Source organism: Callorhinus ursinus, unplaced genomic scaffold (genome assembly GCF_003265705.2).
Source record: "Callorhinus ursinus isolate GAN/ISIS: 27379988/994484 unplaced genomic scaffold, GSC_fseal_2.0 scaffold50, whole genome shotgun sequence".
NCBI classification, from domain to species: Eukaryota; Metazoa; Chordata; class Mammalia; order Carnivora; family Otariidae; genus Callorhinus; species Callorhinus ursinus.
This window is the reverse complement of record NW_027397112.1, coordinates 6933248-6957747: the sequence shown is the minus strand read 5'-3', so window position 1 is coordinate 6957747 and position 24500 is coordinate 6933248. Positions and strand designations below refer to the sequence as shown.

The 24500-nt window shown below is 37.3% G+C and overlaps 1 protein-coding gene across 6 annotated transcripts in view; it reads left to right on the top strand.

Annotated features, from left to right (window-relative positions):
* Positions 1-24500, top strand: part of HELZ (helicase with zinc finger) — a 157735-nt gene that overhangs the window by 98064 nt on the left and 35171 nt on the right. For all 6 annotated transcript variants that reach the window (XM_025889880.2, XM_025889883.2, XM_073883246.1 and 3 more), the window contains 6 exons: positions 750-933; positions 5369-5597; positions 10849-11053; positions 17809-17860; positions 18663-18853; positions 20589-20796. In XM_025889880.2, the coding sequence (XP_025745665.1) occupies positions 750-933; positions 5369-5597; positions 10849-11053; positions 17809-17860; positions 18663-18853; positions 20589-20796 (1069 nt within the window). The remainder of the gene's footprint in view (positions 1-749; positions 934-5368; positions 5598-10848; positions 11054-17808; positions 17861-18662; positions 18854-20588; positions 20797-24500) is intronic.

The following is a 24500-nucleotide window of genomic DNA, read 5'->3' as shown; positions in this document are numbered from 1 at the left end:
TGTTTTATTTATCATTGTTCCCCCCACTGCTCCAAGCATTGAAACTTTGATCAATTTGTTGTATTAAAATAGATTGAATAAATTCAGTTGGGTAGAATATGGTGTTACTTTATTGTAACTTTATTGTAAGGTTAATAAAATGGCTTGGGCAAACTTGTATTACTAGGAGGCAGTGAATTGTCAAAGTGTCTCTCCAATCCAGATTTGTCTTAGTCCCAACTGTGGTTATATTAGCTGTTGGCTGCTTTGCTTAGTTGTATCAGTGGGGGACGGTGACAATGCTAGATCTTGTACTGCTGAGACTTAATGGGGCACTGACTCTAGGAAATCTTTCAGTTGGCTGTTCATTTCACTGGCCTCGTATTGAGTGAATGGACTGAGAAATCCTGGAACGTGGGGAATTGCTTCCCTGACTCCCTAGATGGGGTTGCCAGTTTCATGGCCCTATCTTTGTCCTCCCCACATAGGAAATTGAACCTGTCCCCATTTAAGAACGGAGGATGGATGAAGGGTGAAGGCCATTTGCCCATCAGATTGTTGCTGAGATTCATGTTTTCCCTGGGTGCATTTTACTTGGGTAGAATTTTACTGTTTGAAATGTACATAAAATTTTTCTCCCTTTGTTTGTTTCAGCAAAGCATTACTCCTATTTAGAGGTAGTTTTTAAATGACATTTGGTAAAATGGCATCCTTTATACATTTGCTTCAGTTACGCTATCTTTAATATGCACATGTGTGTTTGTTTAAAGGTATTCGAAGTGGTGGAACGTGTGGAAGAGTTGAGAAGGAAGTGGCCAGTAGCGTGGGGGAAGCTGGATGATGGCAGTATTGGTGTGGTGACTCCATATGCCGATCAAGTGTTTAGGATACGTGCTGAACTTCGAAAAAAGAGATTATCTGATGTTAATGTAGAAAGGGTGCTAAATGTTCAAGGTAAGTATTAATTGAAATGAACTAAGTTACTCAGATGCTTAAATCTTAAAGTGTATGCACATTTGATTTTTAATTCTCAAGATCTTTTTTTCTGGACAAGCAGTTGTGTATTCATTTCATACCAAATTCGTTAACGCCAAATTTGGCAATTAAAGGCCAAGCTCATTTACGTGTTCATTACATTTTTATATCCAGATGAAAGAAGCAGGAACAAATGGGTTTTTTCAGTGACCGTAATGGTGTGAATGCCACATACTACATCTGTATGCAATAGTTATAATTAGAGTAGTGTGCACCACCTCCTGTCACTATACTGTATCTGAAGACTGATTTGTTCATAAAGATTTTTAAAAACTTGTACCTGTCAAGCATATTCTATTTAAATGCATTTTTTAAAGGCACAGTTTGTTTTTTATCTATAGACGTTCCTAAGTGAATAGTTACCAGGAGCTCATTTAAATTGCCTTCAGGTGATTAGTTGCTATAGAGTTTGTGCTTTTATTTTTTTGAAAAGATTTTATTTATTAGAAGGGGCGGGCAGGGATGGAGGGAGAGGAGAGGGACAAGCAGACTCCCCACTGAGTGTGGAGACCGATGTGGGTCTCAGTCCCAGGACATGAGATTATGACTTGAGCTGAAGTCAGATGCTTAAGTGACTGAGCCACCCAGGCGCCCTGAGTTTGTGCTTTTAAATATATGCAGCAACACTATCACGTGAGTGCTGGAAAAGTCCAATATAATTACAGGTTTTAGGTTTCATGGGAATATACAATAGTAAGAGTAATACAGTTTTAGGTTATGGGGACAAAATAGTTCTACTATATCGTGTTGTCCAGATCCTTCAGAATTTGGGCATTTGTTTCAATATTTATTTACATTCTAGTTAGTTGACATATAGTGTAATATTGGTTTCAGGAGTAAAATTCAGTGATTCATCACTTACATACAACACCCAGTGCTCATCACAACGAGTGCCCTCCTTAATACCCATCCCCCATCTAGCCCCTCCCCCCCACCTCCCTCCACCAACCCTCAGTTTATTCTCTGTTGTTAAGAGTCTCTATGATTTGTTTTCCCTTCCCCCCTTCCCATATGTTCACCTGTTATGTTTCTTAAATTCGACATATGAGTGAAATCATATGGTACTTTTCTTTCTGTGATTAACTTATTTCCCTTAGCATAATACATTCTAGTTCCATCCACGTCATTGCAAATGGCAAGATTTCATTCTTTTGGGTGGCTTAGTAATATTCCGGGCTCCGTGTGTGCGTGTGCGTGTGTGTGCGTGTGTGTGCGTGTGTGTGTGCGTGTGTGTCTGTACCACATCTTCTTTATCCATTCATCAGTTGATGGACATTTGGGCTCTTTCCATAGTTTGGCTATTGTTGATAATGCTGCTGTAAACATCGGGGTGCATATACCCCTTTGAATCTGTATTTTTGTATCCTTTGGGTAAATACCTAGTCGTGCAATTGCTGGATTGTAAGGTAATTCAATTTTACTTTTTTGAGGAACCTCCATACTGTTTTCTCCAGAGTGGCTGCACCAGTTTGCATTCCCACCAACAGTTCAAGAGGGTTCCCCTTTCTCTGCATCCTCGCTGATACCTGTTGTTTCTTGTGTTGTTAATTTTAGTCATTCTGACAGGTCTGAGGTACATGGTTTTGATTTTTTTTTAAGATTTTATTTATCTATTTTAGAGAGAGAGTGAATATTGAGTGGGGAAGAGGGACGAGGGACGAGTGGGAAGGAGAGGGAAAGGGAGAGAATCTCAAACAGACTCCCTGCTGAGCATCGTGCCCAGTGTGGGGCTCAGTCCCACAACCCCGAGATCATGACCGGAGCCGAAACCAAGAGTAGGACACTTGACCGACTGAGCCACCCGAGTGCCCCATCATTGTGGTTTTGATTTGTATTTCCCTGATGATGAGTGATGTTGAGCATCTTTTCATGTGTCTGTTAGCCATCTGGATGTCTTCTTTGGAAAAGTGTCTGTTCATGTCTTCTGCTCATTTCTTAACTGGATTATTTGTTTTTTGGGTGTTAATTTTGATGAGCTCTTTATAGATTTTGCATAATAACCCTTTATCAGATATGTGGCTTGAAATATCTTATCCCATTCCATAGGTTGCCTTTTAGTTTTGTTGATTGTTTCCTTTGTTGCGCAGAAGCTTTTTATCTTGATGAAGTCCCACTAGTTCATTTTTGCTTTTGTTTCCCTTGCCTCCGGGGACATGTCTAGTAAGAAGTTGCTACAGCCAAGGTCGGAGAGGTTGCTGCCTGTGTTCTCCTGTAGAATTTTGATGGTTTTCTGTCTCACATTTAGGTCTTTTGTCCATTTTGAATTTATTTTTGTGTACGGTATAAGAAAGTGGTCCAGTTTCATTCTTCTGCATGTGGCTATCCAGTTTTCCCAACACCATATGTTGAAGAGACTGTCTTTTTTCTTTTGGATATTCTTTCCTGCTTTGTTGAAGATGAGTTGACCATATAGTTTTGGGTCCATTTCTGGTCTCTCTATTCTGTTCCATTGATCTATGTGTCTGTTTTTGTGCCAGGACCATACTCTCTTAATGACTACAGCTTTGTAATAGAGCTTGAGATCCAGAATTGTGATGTCTCCAGTTTTGTTTTTCCTTTTCAAAATTGCTTTGGCTGTTTGGGGTCTTTTGTGGTTCCATACAAATTTTAGGATTATTTGTTCCAGGTCTGTGAAAAATGCTGGTAGCATTTTGATAGGGATTGCATTAAATGTGTAGATTTTTGGGGGGTAGTATAGACATTTTAACAACGTTTGTTCTTTCAATCCATGAGCATGGAATGCTTTTCCATTTCTTTGTGTCCTCTTCAATTTCTTTCATAAGGGTTCAGTAGGTTTTAAGAGTACAGATCTTTTACCTCTTTAGTTAGGCTTATTCCCGGGTATCTTACGGTTTTTGCTGAGATTGCAAAAGGGATCGATTCTTGATTTCTTTTTCTGCTGCTTCATTTTTTGTATATAGAAATGCAACAGATTTCTACACTTTGATTTTATATCCTGCGACTTTGCTGAATTCATGTATTAGTTCTAGCATTATGTTGGTGGTGTCTTGTGGGTTTTCTGCATAGAGTATCATGTTGTCTGCAAATAGTGAAAGTCTGACTTTGTCCTTGCCTATTTGGATGCCTTTTTTTTCTTTTTGTTGTCTGAGGCTAAGACTTCCAGTACTATGTTAAAAAGTAATGGTGAGAGTGGACATTTGGGCATGCATTTAGAAGGAATATTACCAGTAAGATAGGAAGCACCCAAAGGAGACCTAGGATAAGTAATGGTCTAAAAACTGCCACATGGGGGGAATCAGAAATGATTGAAAGAACCTGGGTTGTTTGGCTAGAGAAGACTGAAGACTGATATTAAAACTGTATTCAGAAATTTGTAGATTTGTCACAGAATGAGGAAATAGATGTGTTACTTTAAGAAAGAGCGTAAGAAAAAATGTGCAAACTAGAGTCTCAGTAAGCCTTACCCCCCTTATGCAGTCAGCTGTATCTGCCTTTGGTTAGGGAGAGGCTAGATGACCTTGCTTCAAGGAATGGTCCTTGTATTGAGTGGGACCTTAGGCGAGATAATCATTAAGGCTGGTTCCAGCAATAATATTTTTTAAATTTTTTAAAAAAATTTATCATTTAACCATTTTTATGTGTTCATTCTGAAAGTGTCTTTCCAGTTCAAAAATACATAAAATGCCGCAGTTCATTGGCATTAAGGACATTCACCTTGTTGTGCAACCATCACCACCATCCGTCTCCAGAACTCTTTTCATCTTGTGAAACTGAAACTCTGTACCCATTAAACAATAACTCCCTGTCCCACTTCCCTCCTCCCCCTGGGAACCACCATTCTGCTTTCTCTCTATGAATTTGACCACTCTAGGTACTTTATATAAGTGTGGTCCTGTGGTATTTGTTCTTTTGTGACTGGCTTATTTTATTTAGCATAATGTCTTCAGGGTTCATCCATGTTGCAGCGTGTGTCAGAGGCTGAATGATATTCCATGGTATGTATACACTACATTTTGTTTATCCATTCATCTGTCGATGGACACTTGGGTTGTTTCTACCTTTTGCCCCCGTGACTAATGGCTGTTATGAACATGGGTATATAAATTATCTGTTTGAGATCCTGCTTTCAGTTTTTTGGGGGTAAATGCCCAGAAGTGGAATTGCTGGATCCTGTGTTAATTCTATGCTTAAATTTAATTTTGTGTTTTAGTTTTATGTTTAATTGTTCTAGGAGCTGCCACACTACTTTCCAGAGTGTTTTACATACCCTTTGACATTCCCACCTGCAGGACATAGGAGTTGCAGTTTCTCACTGACACTTGTTACTTAGCAATAACATTTAAAAACTGAAATGCTTTGTCTTAAGTCTTTTATTTATTTATTTTTTTTATAGGAAAACAGTTCAGAGTTTTGTTTCTTAGCACAGTACGTACAAGGCATACTTGTAAACATAAACAGACACCGATTAAAAAGAAAGAGCAGCTGCTGGAAGATTCCACAGAGGATTTAGATTATGGTTTTTTATCTAACTACAAACTTCTCAATACTGCCATCACAAGAGCACAATCCCTGGTTGCTGTGGTGGGTGATCCCATTGCTCTGTGCTCTATTGGAAGATGCAGGTAATTATGTGTTACTGATTGAGACGTTAAAGGGGGAAAATGTACAGTAATTTGCATCCCTATGTATATACTTATTTATATGACCTCTTGGCTAATTAAAATCAGGTTCAGTCACCTGATATCCAGTGGGAAGACAAAAATACATTGCTTTGGGTCTATTCATTATGTTCATAATTATGTATTCTTTCATTTAGTCGTCACTCAGCAGATATTTCCTGAGGGCCTACTATGTTCTAAGCACTTTTCTAGCCACTAAGAATATATCACTGAACAAAAATGACTAAAAATCTCTGCCTTTGTGGGCTTTACGTTCTTGTACGTGGGAAGTTCAATGGAAGAGAAATAGAACGTTAAGGGGGATTAGGAGTGATGGGGGTGCAGTGGGCTGGTTTGTGATTTATGGAGTGTGATCAGAATATCCCTCACTGAGAAGCTGACTTTGAGGTGAGGGAGTGAGCTATGCTGTTATTTGGGGTAAAAGTGCTCCAGGAAGAGGGAACAGCTTGTGCAAGAGTCCTGAGGTGGTTTTGTGTATCTTTGATGAAGACTGAATTTTATATTGATATTATTTCATTTCTTCCCCTTCATTATTGTGTCAGCTTGTGTTTGATGAATTTCCTTCTCTACTTATTTTCTCTCAGGGCTTCTCAGTGTAAATGATTCTTCGTGTTTGGTTAATCCAAGGGTCTTAAAATTAAGGAGGTTAGGAGTGGTTATTACTTGTCTTTGAATAGTGTTGCTAGTATTTCTTAGATTGTAGTCATAAGGAAGTATTTCTACTAAAATGTTTTAGTTAAAATATCAAAATAAGAAATTACTCTTTATACACTTATGTATATATAAGTAATAGGAATTTTAACTGTTTGAAGCCAGTAATATAAGACTTGGTCTTTTTAGTGTTGAAAATTATGTTACCATTAACAAAAAAAAAACAGTTGAACAGAAATTTATAATCTATATTCTTTTATGGAAAAGAAATACACTAGGGATTACTTAAAGTTGTGGAAGTAGTCTAGGACCTGTTGACGTGAATTCAGATAGTAGAAAGCGATGTAGACAGTCCCAAATATGCCTTGGGTAACTATTTCTTTTTGATATGTTAGAATTAATGTAGACGACAGAGCTGCTAGGAAGTTGCTTAAACCAAGTTTTCTATTGCGATATAGATATGGCAGCATTTTATTGTCTGTTTTCCTGTTTCAGCAGGAAGAATTCTATGGGAAGGGAGACAACTGTGACCTTTAATAATAATCTGCATGTATTAGAGTTTAAGACTCCAGAAGAAGTTAATATACTTTATAGGGGAAAGCCATTAACAAAGGAATCCAGGAGTTTTAATTTATGGTTAGGTTATGAAAAAATAACCTTTTCTTTAAAAAGGAATCCACAAAACTTGAGTGGTCCATGACTTATTTATGCATACCTAAACAGTCCTGTTATAAAATATCTTTTTTTTTTTTTTTTAAAGATTTTATCATTTATTTGAGAGAGAGAGGCAGAGGGAGGAGCAGACTCCCCACTGAGAAGGGAGCCCGACGCAGGGCTTGATTCCAGGACCCCAAGATCATGACCTGAGGAAGGCAGACACTCGACCAACTGAGGACCCAGGCACCCCAGAATATATTTAATTTCATATTAAAAAGATAGATTTCTGTTCATTTTTGGCCACTAATGACAAAAAGTTGGGAAAGGGAATATATTAATTCCAAGTTACAAATGAATAAAACTACGTATAATAATTTGGCTTTTCTCCTAAGAGTTTTACTTTAGTTACTTTATAATTCATTGAAAGCATTTTTGGTTAGAATATTACTGTGATATTTTACCATTTTTGTTTATATTTATCATTTGAAAAATGTAAGAATACATACAGTTTGATTAGAATTTAATAGATTAAAACATAAAATAGGACAACTTATTAGAAAAAAAAACTAGGGAAAAAAAATTAGAAACTGTTGGGGGAATAAATAGGTATAACAATAGTCTTGAGCCAAACTTGTTTTGAACTCTTTTTATAAATAATGTCAAACATTTATCAATATTTTATTTTTTAAAAACTATTTCTGTAGAGTTGTATTATGCTGTAAATTCCATGAGATCAGCATTTTTTATCCCTTCTCTGACATAAATTGTTATTTTTCTCAGAGCAGATAGGTGAATAATTTTTTGTGAGGCCATGCTGTTCAGAATTATCTAGGGCTAATTTTTAACTTGTAGCCAGGTCTATTGGTTGCTTATTTCTTACTACTCAGCTGGAGTGTATTAAGGACTACAAATTAATTTATAAGCTAGGCAAAATATTTTCAGAGAGGTTAACTGTATTGTGTAGGGAGAAAAAAATCAGGTGACTTACAGCTAATTTGGAATTCTCATTATCTGTGTTATTTGGACACTTTAATCACAGCTTTAATCCAAGAGCTGGTAGTTGAAGGGTATGGGTATTTGTGCTTTGATCTTTCTAATTTCATTAGAAATTAATTTAATCTCATAATACAAGTAAACTTGGAGGACATAGGCAATTTTTTCTTTTTTTTTGTAAAGCTTTCAGCTTCTCACCGTTAAGTATGATGTTAGCTGTAGACTTGTATATGGCCTTTATTTATTTATTTTAAGATTTTATTTATTTATTTGAAAGAGAGAATGAAAGAGAGCACGAGAATGGGGTGAGGGGCAGAGGGGGAAGCTGACTCCCTGCTGTGCAGGGAGCCCAATGCGGGGCTTGATCCCAGGACTCCGGGATCATGACCCGAGCTGAAGGCAGACACCCAACCGACTGAGCCACCCAGGCACCCTGACATATATGATTCTTAGGCACTATAATAACAGAGGAATGAGTTCTTTGTAGTTTGAGTTAATCAGCCCCACCTCCACTGTGTCCCATGCAGTATTTATGAAAAACTAATATATTTCCAAATATTAAATTTTCAAGGAATAATTGTGTATAGTATACCAGTTTAGAAGGCTACCGTTATATAATCTTTTTTGTTGTATTTTTAAATAGAATTTATCTATTAACCTGAAGTGAATGTAGTGAACTTCCTCCTCCCCAGCTCGCCAAACCAGCGAATCTTAATATAGTAGCTGTTGTTTACCGACAGTTTTCTCTTGCCAGGTGCCTGGTTAAGTACTTTGCACACTTAGCCTTATTCAGTCATCCCAACAACCCCTGCAATGTGGGAATTTTATTTTTATTTTAAATGGGGTTCCTGATTCACAGAATTTAAATTACTGCCCAAGGTCAGATACCTATTAAATGGTTCACTCAAACAGATGTCACATTGACTTCAAAACCCAAGCTCTTCTCTCTGGGTTACCCTGCCTTTCCCAGGAAGTGACGAATATGCTTGTATAAATCTGCACTGAGTGGGGAGAGCCAGAGAGGAGTCATGCATTTCTCCAAACCAATGTGTTTGGAGGAGGTCTTCCTTTGAACTGAGTTTCTTCATTAGCAAATTCCATTTAGTCAGTGAGATACAATCATATTTCATATGTATGTAGACATGGGGATATTTGTGTGTGTATACATACGCACTCTTTATAACTTAAGGATGCCAGGTGATTTTCCAGTGTTTTATCAGTGATCCTGGAAGCAAGGTTAACATAAAAACAAAATCTCTGCTTGTGCTGTCTCTTTCACACACTCTCTCTCTTTTAAATAAATAAATAAAAAATAATTTAAAAAGGTAATTCTTCCTTAGCTATCAGACTGTGAAAAAAAGAAAAGCCTTGATTCCTTCAGAAGGGCTTTTTTCTCTAAGATTGTATGTATTTGTGTATGTATGTATTTATTTGAGAGAGAGAGAGAGCAGGGAGGGGCAGAGGAAGAGGGACAAGCAGTCTGTGCACAGAGCATGGAGCCTATCGTGGGGCTCCATCTCATGACCCTGAGATTTTGACCTGAGCCAAAACCAAGAGTCAGACGCTTAACCAGCTAAGCCATCCAGGCGCCCCCAGAAGGGTTCTTAATAGAAATAAAGGGTAAAATTATGCATTTCTTAGCAACACATACTTCCTGTAACTGAATGACTATCTTGTTAGCCTTTATATCTTATTGTCAGAAATGCATATTTAATATTTTGTAGTATTTTTCCTGTTGTTGACATATAGGCCTGAAATATTTTTGGACCCATTTCTTAAACTTACCTTTAAAGTAGAAAAGACATATGTAAGAGAAACGTAGTTCAAAATTAAACCCTGCAAAGTTTTCTGAATATATTAATAACCCAATTCCGATTCATATACTAACTTTTATAATATAAACCCTTTCATTTATGCTTCTTGAAACCATCTTGATTAATTCTTGTCCACCTGGACACAAGGATACCAACTTGGAAAGACACCACATCATATATCTTTTATAGTTTAATAAAACATTATTTGAACCTCCTATTAAAGATAGGTATGCATATTTATAATGGTCATTTAAAAATAAAAAATTTTATGTTGTCTTTTGTAATATGTATTTAATATTTTTAATATTTGGAGATCAGTTTCCAAACCTGTAGGAAAACGGCTATCCAACTGCAACAAGTTTTTGAATGTATTTTTTTCTTTCCTATTTATTAATTTGATTAGGAAATGAACAGTCAACATTAAAATTCACATTCCAGCTTCCTGTATTTTTCATAATTAATTAAAAGCTCTCTTAGTCAATTAATGTTCTGCTTGTTACAAGCATCTGTTAAGTAAGAGAAAAATATAGGAATAGCTAGTTATTTAAGAATCTTTCATGAGGATTATCTACTTTGTGGCTCAGATTTATGTCCTGAGTTGGCTTTTCTTAGTCATCTAGCACCAGTCTCCTTTGGCCCCATAATTCAAATCGGTCTGATTTATGTATGTGTCTATATTTGTATATGTATATAATGTGTATGTGAGTATGTCTTGAACTACAAATCATCTGTAAAATGAGGTAGCAACAGTTTTGAAATCCTTACTATGTGGATAACAAAACTGTCATTCTAGATTGGTGGATAATTGAGCATTGACCACATTACTTGCATTGGTCAGCCAAAATTAATTGAGAGCATGATTTGTATTTTCCACAATATTTGACATGACTATAGTTTCAGAATCACACTTCTGGAGTCTTGTGATCTGGTAGAAAGATTATACCTGAATCATAGATGAATGTTGGTCTGAGGATTCAGGGTGGGAAGCGGGAATTCGAAATGATCTTTAGTTGCTTATGTTCATTTCTGTGATTTTATCCACTGATACTGTGAACTGATTTTCTAAATCTTTTCTGTAGGAAATTTTGGGAACGGTTTATTGCCCTGTGTCATGAAAATAATAGCCTGCACGGAATCACTTTTGAACAGATCAAAGCTCAGCTAGAGGCTTTAGAACTCAAGAAGACGTATGTGTTGAATCCGCTGGCACCTGAATTTATCCCCCGGGCTCTGAGACTGCAGCATTCAGGAAATACCAACAAACTGCAGCAGTCACCCCCCAAGGTAAAGCCTGCTGATGGACTCCAAGAGGGTGGAGGGAGAGAGCAGCACAGAAGGGTCCGGGGTTCATCAGGCTGCAGGTTACTTTAAGTTTTGGAAATGAAGGTTACATTTGGCGGCAAGCGGTTTCTGCAAGGAGCTTGTCTAGCTTGGACATGTAGTGAGAGCAAATACAGTGTGGTGTGCAGCCGTGCTCAGTGTCCTAACCATCCTCAAAGAAGTTTTCAAGTACCAGGTTGCTTCTGGTGTCCTTTGTATAATATCTCCCTGTCCTCTCTACTGGTAGGCTTTTCTTTAGCAAGATGTGAGTAAAACAAAGCAGTTTAAAAGACCGTCAACACTCATTAAAAGCATGCCCTTAGAGCATATTATTATAAGGAATAATATTATGTAATAGTGTTTGTAGAAAACAGATAGTTCTAATCCTGGGTTGCTGACCAGTTCATTTCAAGTAATATTTGACACAGTGAAAAAATTTGGTTGACTTCTGGAAGATTACTTTAATTGATTTGACCTATATTTGTTGTGTAAGAAGTAATCCAATGAGGAGTGGAGGTGGGTCAGTCAGGGCCATGTCTACTTTTGAACCATAGTTATTTTGGGCAGGGACAGCTGGTGTTTTTGCTACAGTGCCTGAAAAACATATGCTTGCACTTACCATCTAGAAAAGAAAGCTATGAGAATGGCATGTTTAGTATTTGTTCTGGTTTTTTTGGTGTGTTTATAGTCATCAGTATGGTATTAAATGACATGAACGAAGTAAAAGAATATTTCAATTTGGGGCTTCATTTTAAAAATGTAAAACCTGATGTGTAAACAATAACTAATGGTTTAATATCTTTTAAATATTTCAGCTCAATAGGTAATAAGCTGAGAAGAGAACTACTTCTGTGTTAAAATACTGTTGTATGTTATTAGTTTAATAAAAATGGACCGAGTGTGCAGTAATGTTTAGTGATTTGGGATTTCCAGGGGGTTAAGCATCTTGTATAAATGAATCTTCTAGATTTCTAAAGCTTAAACTATTAATAAACTGATTATCAACTTATTTGTCGGATAGTTAAGTTTCTTCAGTGTACCAGCTGCTATGGTAGGTGCTAGAGAAGCCTAGATAAGCGGATTAGGCCTCTGGAGTCCTTTGCGGCAGATGGTGGAGGGTGATGGTCAGAGGAAGTAGGTGGATTCAAGGCAGTTTCCATCACAGAGATCTTGTTTAGGAGTCCACTGAGTAGACGGGGATAGTGCTAGACTGAGGAGACATTTCAGAAACTAGGATATAAAAGCTCCATTAGGGCAGAGATTTTTGCCTGTATTATTTACTGTGCTATAGCCTCAGTGCCTAGAACAACACTTGGCTCATCATTGGTGCTTAAAAGTATTTTTTAGATGAATGAATGAAGCTCAAGAAAGAGCCTATACAGAAGGCCAGAGGTGTGAGAGAACAGGCTCTACAGGGATCAGCAAGGAGTTTAGGGTGTGTGGGGAGTAGGGAATCCAGGTAGAAGTTTTTGTATTTTACTGTTTTTTTTTTTTTAATTACAGTGTTGTAAAATCATTATACCCTTTGCACATCCCTAACTACAGTAGAGTAAACTCTTCTTACTGACTTGAGAACGTAAGCATCAATTTATGTACTATAGGTGCAGCTAGATTCAAGCCATGATACCAAATGTGGACTGACTCTAAGCAAGATCCTGCAGTTTGCTTTTTGTTGTCATTTTAAAGGTGAAGTAAATATGTGTTCAATCCACTTGCTTTTGAAGACAAAAATCCTCTTCTATATACTTTTTATGGCCCCTAGTGCCTCGCCCCACTCTTTGCATGTAGTGGGTGCTCAGTAGATATTTGATAAGAGAATAATGGTTATGATGCATCCAGTAGAGTGTAGCGTGGCTTTTCTCTCTCTCTCTCCCTTTGTTTTTTTTGGTGTGACTTTTCTTTTTTATTTTTATTTTTTTTAAACTTCTTTATTTGACAGAGAGAGACACAGCGAGAGAGGGAACGCGGCAGGGGGAGTGGGAGAAGGAGAAGCAGGCTTCCCGCCGAGCAGAGAGCCCGATGTGGGGCTCGATCCCAGGACCCTGGGATCATGACCTGAGCCGAAGGCAGACGCTTAACGACTGAGCCACCCAGGCGCCCTGGCTTTTCTCTTTTAATAAGAGGATTGTGTAATTTTAATTAATGGCCAAAATAGCCATTGCCCCGATTTTTTGTTTGACTTTTTAGGAAATATTCTTCACTGATACAACACATACCATCTGTTGTTTCTATGTCACTAACACAGTGGTTCATCAAATTTTTTATACACCTGGCTATTTAAGATTATTGATTATTTAAAGCATGTATGAGAATAATCAATAATTTTAAACAACTGAGGTATAGTGAACAAGAGGTTATTTTTGTCACTTTATCTTCTTTCTCTCCCAGTATTTTATTTTACTTCCATTAAATTGTTTTGAGGTTTGAATTTGTGCTAGAGTTTTATTTAATTTTCTATTGTAGGAAGTTTCAAACATATTCATAAGTAGAATAGTATAATGAATTCCTTGTCATCTAGGTTTTGTTTGTTTTTTTTAAAGAATTTATTTATTTGAGAGAGAGCGAGAACACGCGCATGAGCGTGAGTACTAATGGGGGGGAGGGGTAGAGGGACAAGCAGACTCCCTGTTAAGCATGGAGCCCAACTCGGGGCTCAGGCCCAGGACCCGGAGATCATGACTTGAGCCAGAACCAAGAGTTGGATACTCAACTGACTGAGCCACCCGGGTGACCCCCTGTCCTCTAGGTTTATTAATTACCAACTTAATCTTGTCTCATCTACAGACCACCTCCCCTCCTTCCCCCACCAGATATACACACTGGAAAATTTTGAAACAAATCCCAGATATCCCTAGCACATTTCATGTGCTAGAGCTTTTGATGAATGGGGATTTACTTCATTGCTAGAAAAGGATGCTATTTCTTTTTAAGATTTTATTTACTTATTTGACAGAGACAGCGAGAGAGGGAACACAAGCAGGGGGAGAGGGAGAGGGAGAAGCAGGCTTTCCGCTGAGCAGGGAGCCCAATGCGGGGCTCGATCCCAGAACCCTGGGATCATGACCTGAGCCGAAGGCAGACGCTTAACCAACTGAGCCACCCAGGCACCCCAAGGATGCTGTTTCTGAAAATGTGATACTAAACCATACAATTTCCCCTTAAGTTTTCCTTAATGTTTGACTTTTAACACAGTTCTGTGCATAAGAAATATTAAAAATTAGTATTGTTGATACAGTTAGTATTGACAATTTAAATCCCGGTCTGATTTCATGTAGATGCAGTCATCAGAAGCCTGGCTGATAGTTAAAAGTGCTCCAGGACCTGCTTGCTTTTAGGGTTGTATTTGGCAACAAAACATGCCCCGAGCTGTCGAGCAGTCACAAAACTTTATGTAAGAGGTCCATTCTGTGATGGTGTTAGCAAAGGTACAGAATGTTAGGGCTCCAGGAGCCGGTTGTCCAAGCTGGCCCTTTATTGCCTCCCTCTCTGCAGGCATCATTTATCGCCAAGCACCTGTTTCATGGGCACCTGCAGAATTAGCACAGAGAAAAGCAATTTGCCTGTTTTCATTCCACTTATCCTAGGGCATTTACTGGGAGCAATGTTTGGAAGCTTTGTTAAAATGGAACAGATTCATTTGCACACACACTAAAAACCGGACAGAGCATAGATAATACTCAGAAATGGATCCTCTGAAAAGACCAAAGCATTATTTTATAGATTCTAGTTGTGAGTTGTTTTCATCATCTGTCTCCAGCTGCTTATGTTGTTTCTCACTGTCTGGACATCAGAAAGCATGTCAGTCTGTGTACTTCAGTAGCCTCTGTGCCCAGCCAGGGGTGGACACGTGGTGGGCCTCATTAACATGTGTTGAATGCGTAAATGGAAAACAATGTGTGAAATAGTAAATATTTGAATAAAGGAATGGCAGAGTAAAAAGTCCTTAGAAACTATGTTGACATGAGCTACATCTGCTTATAAAAATCCTGACATTCTACTAGAGGTTCACATACTTTCTGAGATTTATTAGCAAACTTCTGGAATTATCATTGTGGGATGACTTTTATAGACAGTGCTAACCCTACTGCTACATTATTATTTTGTTTATAAACTACCAAACACCATGTGATTATTCTACGGACCAAGTACACTTACTGCCCTACAGCTGCGTGCTAAGTTGAAGCATCTGAGTAAAGTGTCTCCTGCACTGAACCATACAGAGTGCTGAATTATACTTGTAGAGGTGCATATCTTTTTACATGATAGACCCCAAGTTGCTTTTTAATTTAGTGTATCCCACAACCCAGAGTGCTGATGTATATATTGTCTGGCCTGCTTCCAGCTTTACATATAGGATTAACCTAGACTGTGGTTATTCTTTGTATTGGTTTCCTATTGTTGCTGCAACAAATTAGCACATACTTAGTGACTTAAAACAACACAAATGTATTGTCTCACATTTCTTTGGGTCACATGTCCCAACCCTTGGTTGGTTGGTTTCTTGGTGTTGGGTCTCACAAGGCCAGAATCAAGGTGTTGGCTGACTGGCCTCTTATCTGGAGGCTCTGGGAAGAATCTGCTTCTGAGTTCATGCAGAATCTAGTTCCTTGTGGTTGCAGGACCGAAGTCCTTGTTTTGTTGCCTGCTGGAGCGTTCTTAGCTTCTGGAGGCTTCTCTCCTATTCTTGCATTTGGCCCTTGTGTTGTCTCAGAGTGACCAACAATGTATTAAAATCCTTCTCTCCCTTGGAATCTCTGACTTCCTCTTCTGCCATATCTGACTCCAGCTGGGGAAACTTTTCTGCTTTTAGGGCTCATGTGATTAGAGTGGGTCCACCCAGATAATCTAGGATAATCTCCGTATTGCAAATACACCACTTAATTATATCTGCGGAGTCCCTTTTGCCACATAACATGGCATAGTCACAGATTCCAGGGATCAGGGTGTGGACATCTCTAGGGGACAGTTCGTACCACACTATGACTACATCACTGTTTTCTCTGCATGCTGCACATTCACCCCTGCTTGATGGTTCATTAGAGGCTAAGAAATTGAAATGGTTTGCTACCCTTTTGGAACAGTCTTCTCTCCTTTCTTCCGTCAGTGTATGTGCCCCAGCTGTTCTTGATGTCACTTCTGATGGCTTCTGCTTCTGATCTTCCCACCTATTTCCACCATCTCTGCTGCCTGCAACGCTCACCTTTTCATGGTTTCTTCTTTCTCCTGCCATGCTTTTCTTACTGCTCCTCTATTCCTCAGAAGTTTGTTTTGTATAGCTAGTGCCAATCACTGGGAACAGTCTCTGGATTAATGGACTGACTGTGATTCTTTCTTGAGTGTTTCTTCTGGCTCTCTAAGAGTTGGAACTTTGTTGCCCTTGTCCGCTCATAACTAACCTACCTGAGTGCATGCCTTGGATGTTTAGTGCTGACTTGAATAATTAACATTGCCGACAGGGAGATAAATGAAGCGTCACTGTACTTTTGCTTCGGTCAGGAAGAAATTTTTTTCCCTGCTATAGATGTTATCCACTCCCCCCCCCCCCCGCCCCCCCACACCTTCATTTTTCAGATGTTATATATAAATAACAGATTTGTGTGTGTCTAAAGGGTAAGTTGTATAACGTGCTACTTGTGCTGTATCATGGCCTTGTGTGTTACATTTAGCCAATAGAACGAGAAAGACATTTTTTAAAGTCCAGAAATTCAGAACCATTGTCTCTTCAAATGTTGTTTCTGCCTTAAAATCATCCCATTTCTAGCATTGCTTATTTAATAAATCTTCAATTGATGGACATTTAGGTTGTTAACATTTAACATACATAAAAACAATGCTGTGATGAACATCTGTGCCCAAATCCAGTATTATTTCTTTTGGATAAATTCCTGAAAGTGCAATTATTGGGTTAAAGTGTATACATTTTTGATGCTTCTGGTAATATTGCCAAATTGCTTTCTAGAACATTTGTACATTCTCTTAAGCAAATTGTGTCAGTGTCTTTTCCTATCCCTTTAGTGAATTTTACACTTTAAGATGCCATGAATCATGCTTGAAATACCATAAGTCCCAAACCATGTTTATGTTCACATGGTTGTTTTAAAGGTTTTCATCCTCAGAGATTGAAGACTGATGTTTTTCCCTTGAAAAGCAACTTTTCATTTCATCATTTAATTAATAGAAAATTTGTAGAGAAGCTGCAAAGGAACAGAATTTAGGTTTCAGTCACATTGACTGCTTATTTCTTTTTATTTAAAAAATCATTTAAACAAAGAATTTTAGATACCCTTAATTTGAAGCTGAGAAAATTAGAGGCCTAGCACCATGACTTAATATTTATTTATTTATTCATTTTTTTAAAAGATTTTATTTATTTGAGAGAGTATGAGTGTGTGGGAAGGCGGGTGGAGGGAGAGGGAGAAGCGTACTCCCCGCTGAGCAGGGAGCCCTTCATGGAGCTCGATCCCAGGATCCTGAGATCATGACCTGAGCCAAAGGCAGACGCTTAACTGACTGAGCCACCCAGGTGCTCCCCCATGACTTAATATTTAAAAAGAAAGTTGACTCAAAGCAGTCTAATGGTTATTGATTACAGACTTGCAGTCTTTGAATTTTAATTGTTGCTGTATATATTCAGTTTGCTTAGGATTAGGAAAGTGGTTATTGTTCTCCTAAGATGAAATGTGTTTAAATTATTATACTTCTGTTTTTTTTCTTTAAAGGGGAAAAGCCTCCATCATACCCAGAATGATCATTTCCAGAATGATGGAACTGGTAAGTGGAAAATTAGCTCTGAGATAACTTGCTTTTATTGTATAAGAGATTTACCCCCAAACTTCATCACTAGAAAGAGGAGGATGGGGAGGGGGCAGGACACACACACACACACACACACACACACACACACACACACTCTCTCTCTCTCTCTCTCTCTCTCTCTCTCACTCACTCACTTTGGAACTCGCTTAACTTTTTTTCAACACATCTGGTCTTGTGAATTCTGTTACGCCATTTCTGAAAACAGGTGACTTATATCTAGAAGTTTGGAGGAAAAACATTTAAGCCCATGCAACAAGAGTTTTTGGAAAATGTATTCTACAAATGTTGGGTCATTGAAATTTCAAGATGAAGTTTATTTAAACGATTTAAAATATTACAGAATTGTGCTTTTAAAATAATAATTGCTTAACCTTCATTTTGTTTGTGGCTATATTACAGTTGCAAGCCAAAACTTCATTGTGAGGGATTGTATTTATTTTCCTAGTCTTAGAAGAATGTTTACTGAGTGTGTATGGTTTTCTCTCTTGAAAGACACACCTCTAGCTTCTTGGAAGACATTTACAATTACACTAGTTTACAAAAGGAATACTTTGTATATCTCAGGCTAATTTTAGGGAACATTGTAAAATGGTTATGTGTTTTTAGTATGCTTTACTCTTCCATATTGGTATTTCTTTGATTATAAGGTATCTTCGGGAAAACCTGGGAAATGTATTTTGCTGTTGGTGATTTAAATTATTCTTGTCTAGAGGAATGTGGACAACTACTGAGTGCATCCTCTCTCTTGATTTTCCAGTTCAGCCCAATCCTTCTGTACTTATTGGCAATCCTATTAGAGCATATACTCCTCCACCACCTCTTGGCCCTCACCCAAATTTGGGGAAGTCTCCAAGCCCTGTTCAGAGAATAGATCCTCACACTGGGACCAGTATTCTTTACGTACCTGCTGTCTATGGAGGGAATGTAGTCATGTCGGTGCCTTTACCTGTAAGTGGACATTTGAGATACTTTCTATTGAATAAAATAAAATAGGTTTCATGAAATTAGTAACTATCCCAAATAGTGTTGTACCTTTTTTAAAAAAACTTTTCAGTGCCTGTAAGCTTTTATAGCAGCTCTTTCTTTAACCTTCAGATTTTGAAATGACCAAAGAAATATGAATTGTTGCTTACAATTTGTTACTAGATTGTCAGTGGCTATGAAGAAATCTGTAAATTGGATGTTTTGATTGAGAAGCCTTTGTATTCTTTTGAAATACTTTTACTGGGAAAATTGAGCTGAAAGTTAACATAGCTTGTAAATTGATCTCTTGTTTTACAAAGTGATGCTCTTTTATCTTTTACTTTTTTATTCTTACATAATTCATTAACCTTTCCTAAGAAATACAGTTTTTTGGAGCAGGCACAGAAGCTTGGATTAGTCCAGCTCTCCGGATCTGTGAATTTTTCTGAGAAATTTCACTCCTTATGAAATCTTATGGGTACTTAAAAACATTATTAAATCCTTTCTAAGACAATAGATATTTAGAGGGCTTCCATCTTGTGTATAACCCATTTTTATTCCTTTAAGATTCTTTAATATTTTGGTAATTTTATAAATTTGCTGATACAATATTTCCAAATTCAGGAATTTTAGCCTAGAAAACATATCTTTCATTTAAGGCAAGTATTGTAATTTCAGGCAGAGGTGATTATTGCCAATGATTTTTGGCACCTCCCACCACCAAAATGGAAAAATGCCTAGCTGTAAACCTTTCTCAGCCATATTGATCACGATAGTTTACAATTACAGCAGCCAATGAGAATAACTGTCAGTAAGAAATGTGTAATTCATGCCCACTGCCCATAGATCTTCAATTTTAGCTGACTTATTTCTTCCCAGACAGCCTGGCAACATTATACATCATTTGCTTTAAATAGTAATTCCTTTAGGATTTATATTTCATTTTACTAGGTCAAAGAGGCTTTTATTATATAAGATTTTTTTTAGGAGTCTGCATTTAACAGTTATATTACAGTAAGAGTAGCTTAGATGTCATTGTATTTATCCTTTTATGTTCGTACACAGAGAGTATATGTTTAGATAACACCTAAAGAAATGTTCTGTTTCTGTGGTTTAAGGGAAGAGTTGAATTTATCAAAAGCATTAATTAAACTAATAGCCTGTTTGAATTTTCCCTACAGTAAATGGACATGAAATGATTGGGTTGGGTTATTCATGTAAAGTTGGAATATGTATATTTTGTGTCGAGACTCCTTAGACTAAATTCTTTCTTAATTTTCCCCATTCTTTCATTCAGTCTATTAAACTCTGTAACTATGCAGTTATAATTTAAAAGATAATTTCCTTGGTAACCTATGACATGTATACATTCATATTGAGGGGGAAATGATTCAGGATTATAAAATGATTTAATGTGTCAAGGAATAATTATCAGTTTAAAGTCCTCAATTTCTTCCAAACCTGAAAAATGACCAATTTTCCCTACACACTAAATATTCAGGAAGCCAATTTTCTTTTTTAAAGAAGCCAGTTTTTGACCAGTTAAGATGTAGTAGTAATTCTGCCAGTTGTTACAATTAGCATTGACTTTGTAGTTACTCATTTTGATAAAGTTAACATCTCTCTGTGTGTGTTTGCTTTTTCCTAATCAACAGCACTATGGCAGCTTGCCTTTCAAAATGTACGTAATGCAGTTATTTTATTTCTTGTAATGACCTAGGTACCATGGACAGGGTACCAGGGCAGATTTGCAGTCGATCCTCGGATCCTTACACACCAGGCAGCGATGGCCTACAATATGAACCTCTTACAGACACACGGACGGGGGTCTCCCATACCATACGGCCTTGGGCACCACCCACCTGTCAGCATAGGGCAGCCACAAAACCCGCATCAGGAGAAGGAGCAGCATGAGCCAAGTCGAAATGGTGAGCTGCTTCACTATTCTCATGTTCCTGAATTGATGATATGCCTGTTTGTATCAACATATAAAGTTCTTTTAACAGTATGATTATTTTTTTAAAAATATTTTATTTATTTATTTAGAGAAAGCATAGGGAGGGGGAGAGGGAGAGGGAGAGAATCTCAAGCAGACTCCCTGCTGAGTGAGGAGCCCAACACGGGGCTTGATCTCACGACTCTGAGACCATGACCTGAGCCGAAACCAAAGAGTTGGTCGCTCAACTAACTGAACCACCTAGGTGGCCAATTTTTAGAGTGTTTTAATTGATAGTTCTTTAAAATTGAGCTGGAAAATCCTCTCCTGTTAAACATTTTTATTGACCCAAATTATTTTTGTGCTGTACTAAACATGAATGCTACTCTTGATTTAAAGTAGTTCTTAGGTAAATCACAATCTCCTGTCTACTTGAATTATAAATAAGGAAAAATTACCCAGTCTGTTTTTTAAAGTCAGGTTTATTGAGGTATAATTTATCTACAGAAAATTCACTTTTAAAACGTATAGTTGATGTGTTTTGACAAATACAGAGAGTTGTTCACCACCACCAGAATCAAGTTTTGGATATTTCCGTAACTCAAAATGTTCCCTCATATCCCTTTGTAGTTTGCCTTCTCCAACCCCCGGCCCTGGGCAACCACTAATCGGGAGTTTTGTCTCTAGTATGTCATGTAAATGGAATCACAGAGTATATAGTTTGGTGTGTTCAGCTTCATTCACTTAACTTAATGCTTTTGAGATTCATTCATGTTGTGTGTGTCAGTAGTTTGTTCCTTTTTACTGTTGATTAGTATTCTATTATGCACCACAATGTTTTTATCTATCCATCAATTGATGGTCACCTTAGTTATTTCTAATTTTTGGCTCTAATGAATAAAGTTGCTGTGAACATATGTGTGAACATACATTTTCATTTCTCTAGAGTGTATTCCCAGGAGTAAGATTGCTGAGCATATTATAAATACGTAGGTGACTTTATAAGAAACTGTCATGCTGTTTTTCAAAGTGGTGATCCATTTTTCATTTCAGCTAGTAATATATGAGATTCTCATCAGCACTTAGTGTTGTCATTCTTTTTAATTTTACCCTTGCTAGCGGGTATGTGATAGTATTTGATCATAGTATTAGTTTGCTTGTTCCTAATGACTAATAATGTTGAATATCTTTTCATTGGGCTTACTTGCCCTCTGTATATCTTTCATGAAGTGTCTATTCATATTTTTGCCCACTTTTTTTATTAGTGTGTTTTATGAAGTTATAAGAGTTCTTTATACCTTCTGGATACAAATCTTTAATTAGATACATGTTTTGAAAATATTTTCTCCCAGGATATGGCTTGCCTTTTCATTAACAGTATCTTTCAAAAAGTAGAAGTTTCTACTTTTGATAAAATTCAGTTTATCCATTTTTTTCTTCTTTGAGTCATGTTTTTGGTGTGGTGTCTAAATTTCTTTGATCCAAGATCACAAAGATCTGTGTTTTTTCCCCTAGAAATTTCATAGGTTTAGCTCTCACATTAGGTCCATTTTGAGTTAAGTTTTATATGTGGTGTGAGGTAAGAATTCAGATGGTTTTTTTGTTTGTTTCTGTGTGTGTATATATATATATAGAGAGAGAGAGAGAGAGAGAGCGCGCAACATTTGTTGAAAACACTGTCCTTCCTCCATTAAACGTAGTGCCTTTGTTGAAAATCGATTGGCCACATATATGAAGTCTCTGTTCTGTTGATGCACGTGTTTATGTGTATGCCAGAAGTGCTGTCTTGATTCCTGTAGCTTTATGAAAGTCTTGACATCAGGTACTATGAGTTTTCCAACTTTGTTCTTTTTCAAAACTGTGTATTCCAGGTCCTTTGCATTTCCATGTACATTTTAGAATCAGCTTCTCGGTTTCTACAAAAAACCCTCCTGAGATTTGGATTGGGATTGTGTTGATTTGTAGATCAATTTAGGGAGAATTGACACCTTAACAGTATTGAGCGCCCCACCCCCCTTCTTAAGGTTTTCAGTATACGACTCTTGCACATACTTTGTTAGAGTGAAAACTTAATATAGGTATTCAGTGTTACAGTTTTCCTCCTTAGTAGTGCACTCATCCCACAAATTCTGATGTATTTTCATTTCATTCAGTTGAGTACACTTTCTAATTTCACTTGAAATTAGGTCCATGGAATATTTAGAAAAGGGAGTTTTAGTTTCCAGTTATTAGGGATCTTCTAAGAATTTTTATGTTACTTATTTCTACATTAATTCCATTGTGGTAAGAAAACATATTTTGTTTTCAAACAAATTCAAACTCTTTTGAATTTATTGAGATTTGTTTTATGGCCCAGAATATGGTGTATATCTTTGCAAATGTTCCATGTTCACTTGAAAAGAATGGAGTGTTCTATAAATGTTACTTAGATCAAGTTGATTGGTAGAATTGCGCACAACTACTATATTCTTGCTGATTTTCTACTTTTTAAAAAATACGTATTTAGAGAATATTGGAATCTCCAAGTACAATTGACATTTGTCTATTTTTCCTTAAGAAGTTTTGCTTGATTAATTTTGAAGTTCTGTTATTAGGAGCATCAACATTTAGGATTATGTGCTCTTGATTAATTAACTCTTATGAATTTGGAATGACTTCCTTTATCCCTGGTAGTAGTCTTTGCTCTGTGATCTACTTTGCTTAATATCTAATGTAATCACTTTAGCTTTCTTTTGACTAGTGGTGGCATGGTATATCTTTTTTTACCCTTTCTTTCTTTCTTTCTTTCTTTCTTTCTTTCTTTCTTTCTTTCTTTCTTTCTTTCTTTCTTTCTTTTTCTTTCCTTCCTTCCTTCCTTCCTTCCTTCCCTTTCTTTTCTTTCTTTCTTTCTTTCTTTCTTTCTTTCTTTCTTTCTTTCTTTCTTTCTTTCTTTCTTTCTTTCTTTCCTTCCTTCCTTCCTTCCTTCCTTCCTTCCTTCCTTCCTTCCTTCCTTCCTTCCCTTTCTTTTCTTTCTTTCTTTCTTTCTTTCTTTCTTTTCTTCCTTCCTTCCTTCCTTCCTTCCTTCCTTCCTCCCTTCCTCCCTTCCTCCCTTCCTCCCTTCCTTCCTTTCTTCTTTCTTTCTTTCTTTCTTTCTTTCTTTCTTTCTTTCTTTCTTTCTTTCTTTCTTTCTTTCTTTCTTTCTTTCTTTCTTTCCTTTCTTTCCTTTCTTTCCTTTCTTTCCTTTCTTTCCCTTCCTTCCTTCCTTCCTTCCTTCCTCCCTTCCTCCCTTCCTCCCTCCCTCCCCCCCCCCTCCCTCCTTCCCTCCCTCCCTCTCTCCCTCCCTTCCTTCATTACTGTTAATCTCTTTGTGTCTTTATATTTAAAGTGCATTTCTTGGGGCACCTGGGTGGCTCAGTCAGTTAAACATCTGACTCTTGATTTTGGCTCAGGTCATGATCTCAGGGTTGTGGGATTGAGCTCTGCTCGGGCTCTGTGCTCAGCTCAGAGCCTGCTTGAGATTCTCTTTTTACCTCTCCATTTGCCTCTTCTCTCGTGCATGTTCTTTCTGTCTCTCTCAAATACATAAAATCCTTAAAATGCATTTATTTTATTTTATTTGTTTTTTAAAAGATTTACTTATTTGGGAGAGAGGGAGGTGGGGGAGGGACAGAGATTGAGAGAGAGAGAGAGAGAGAGAGAGAGAGAGAGAGAGAGAGA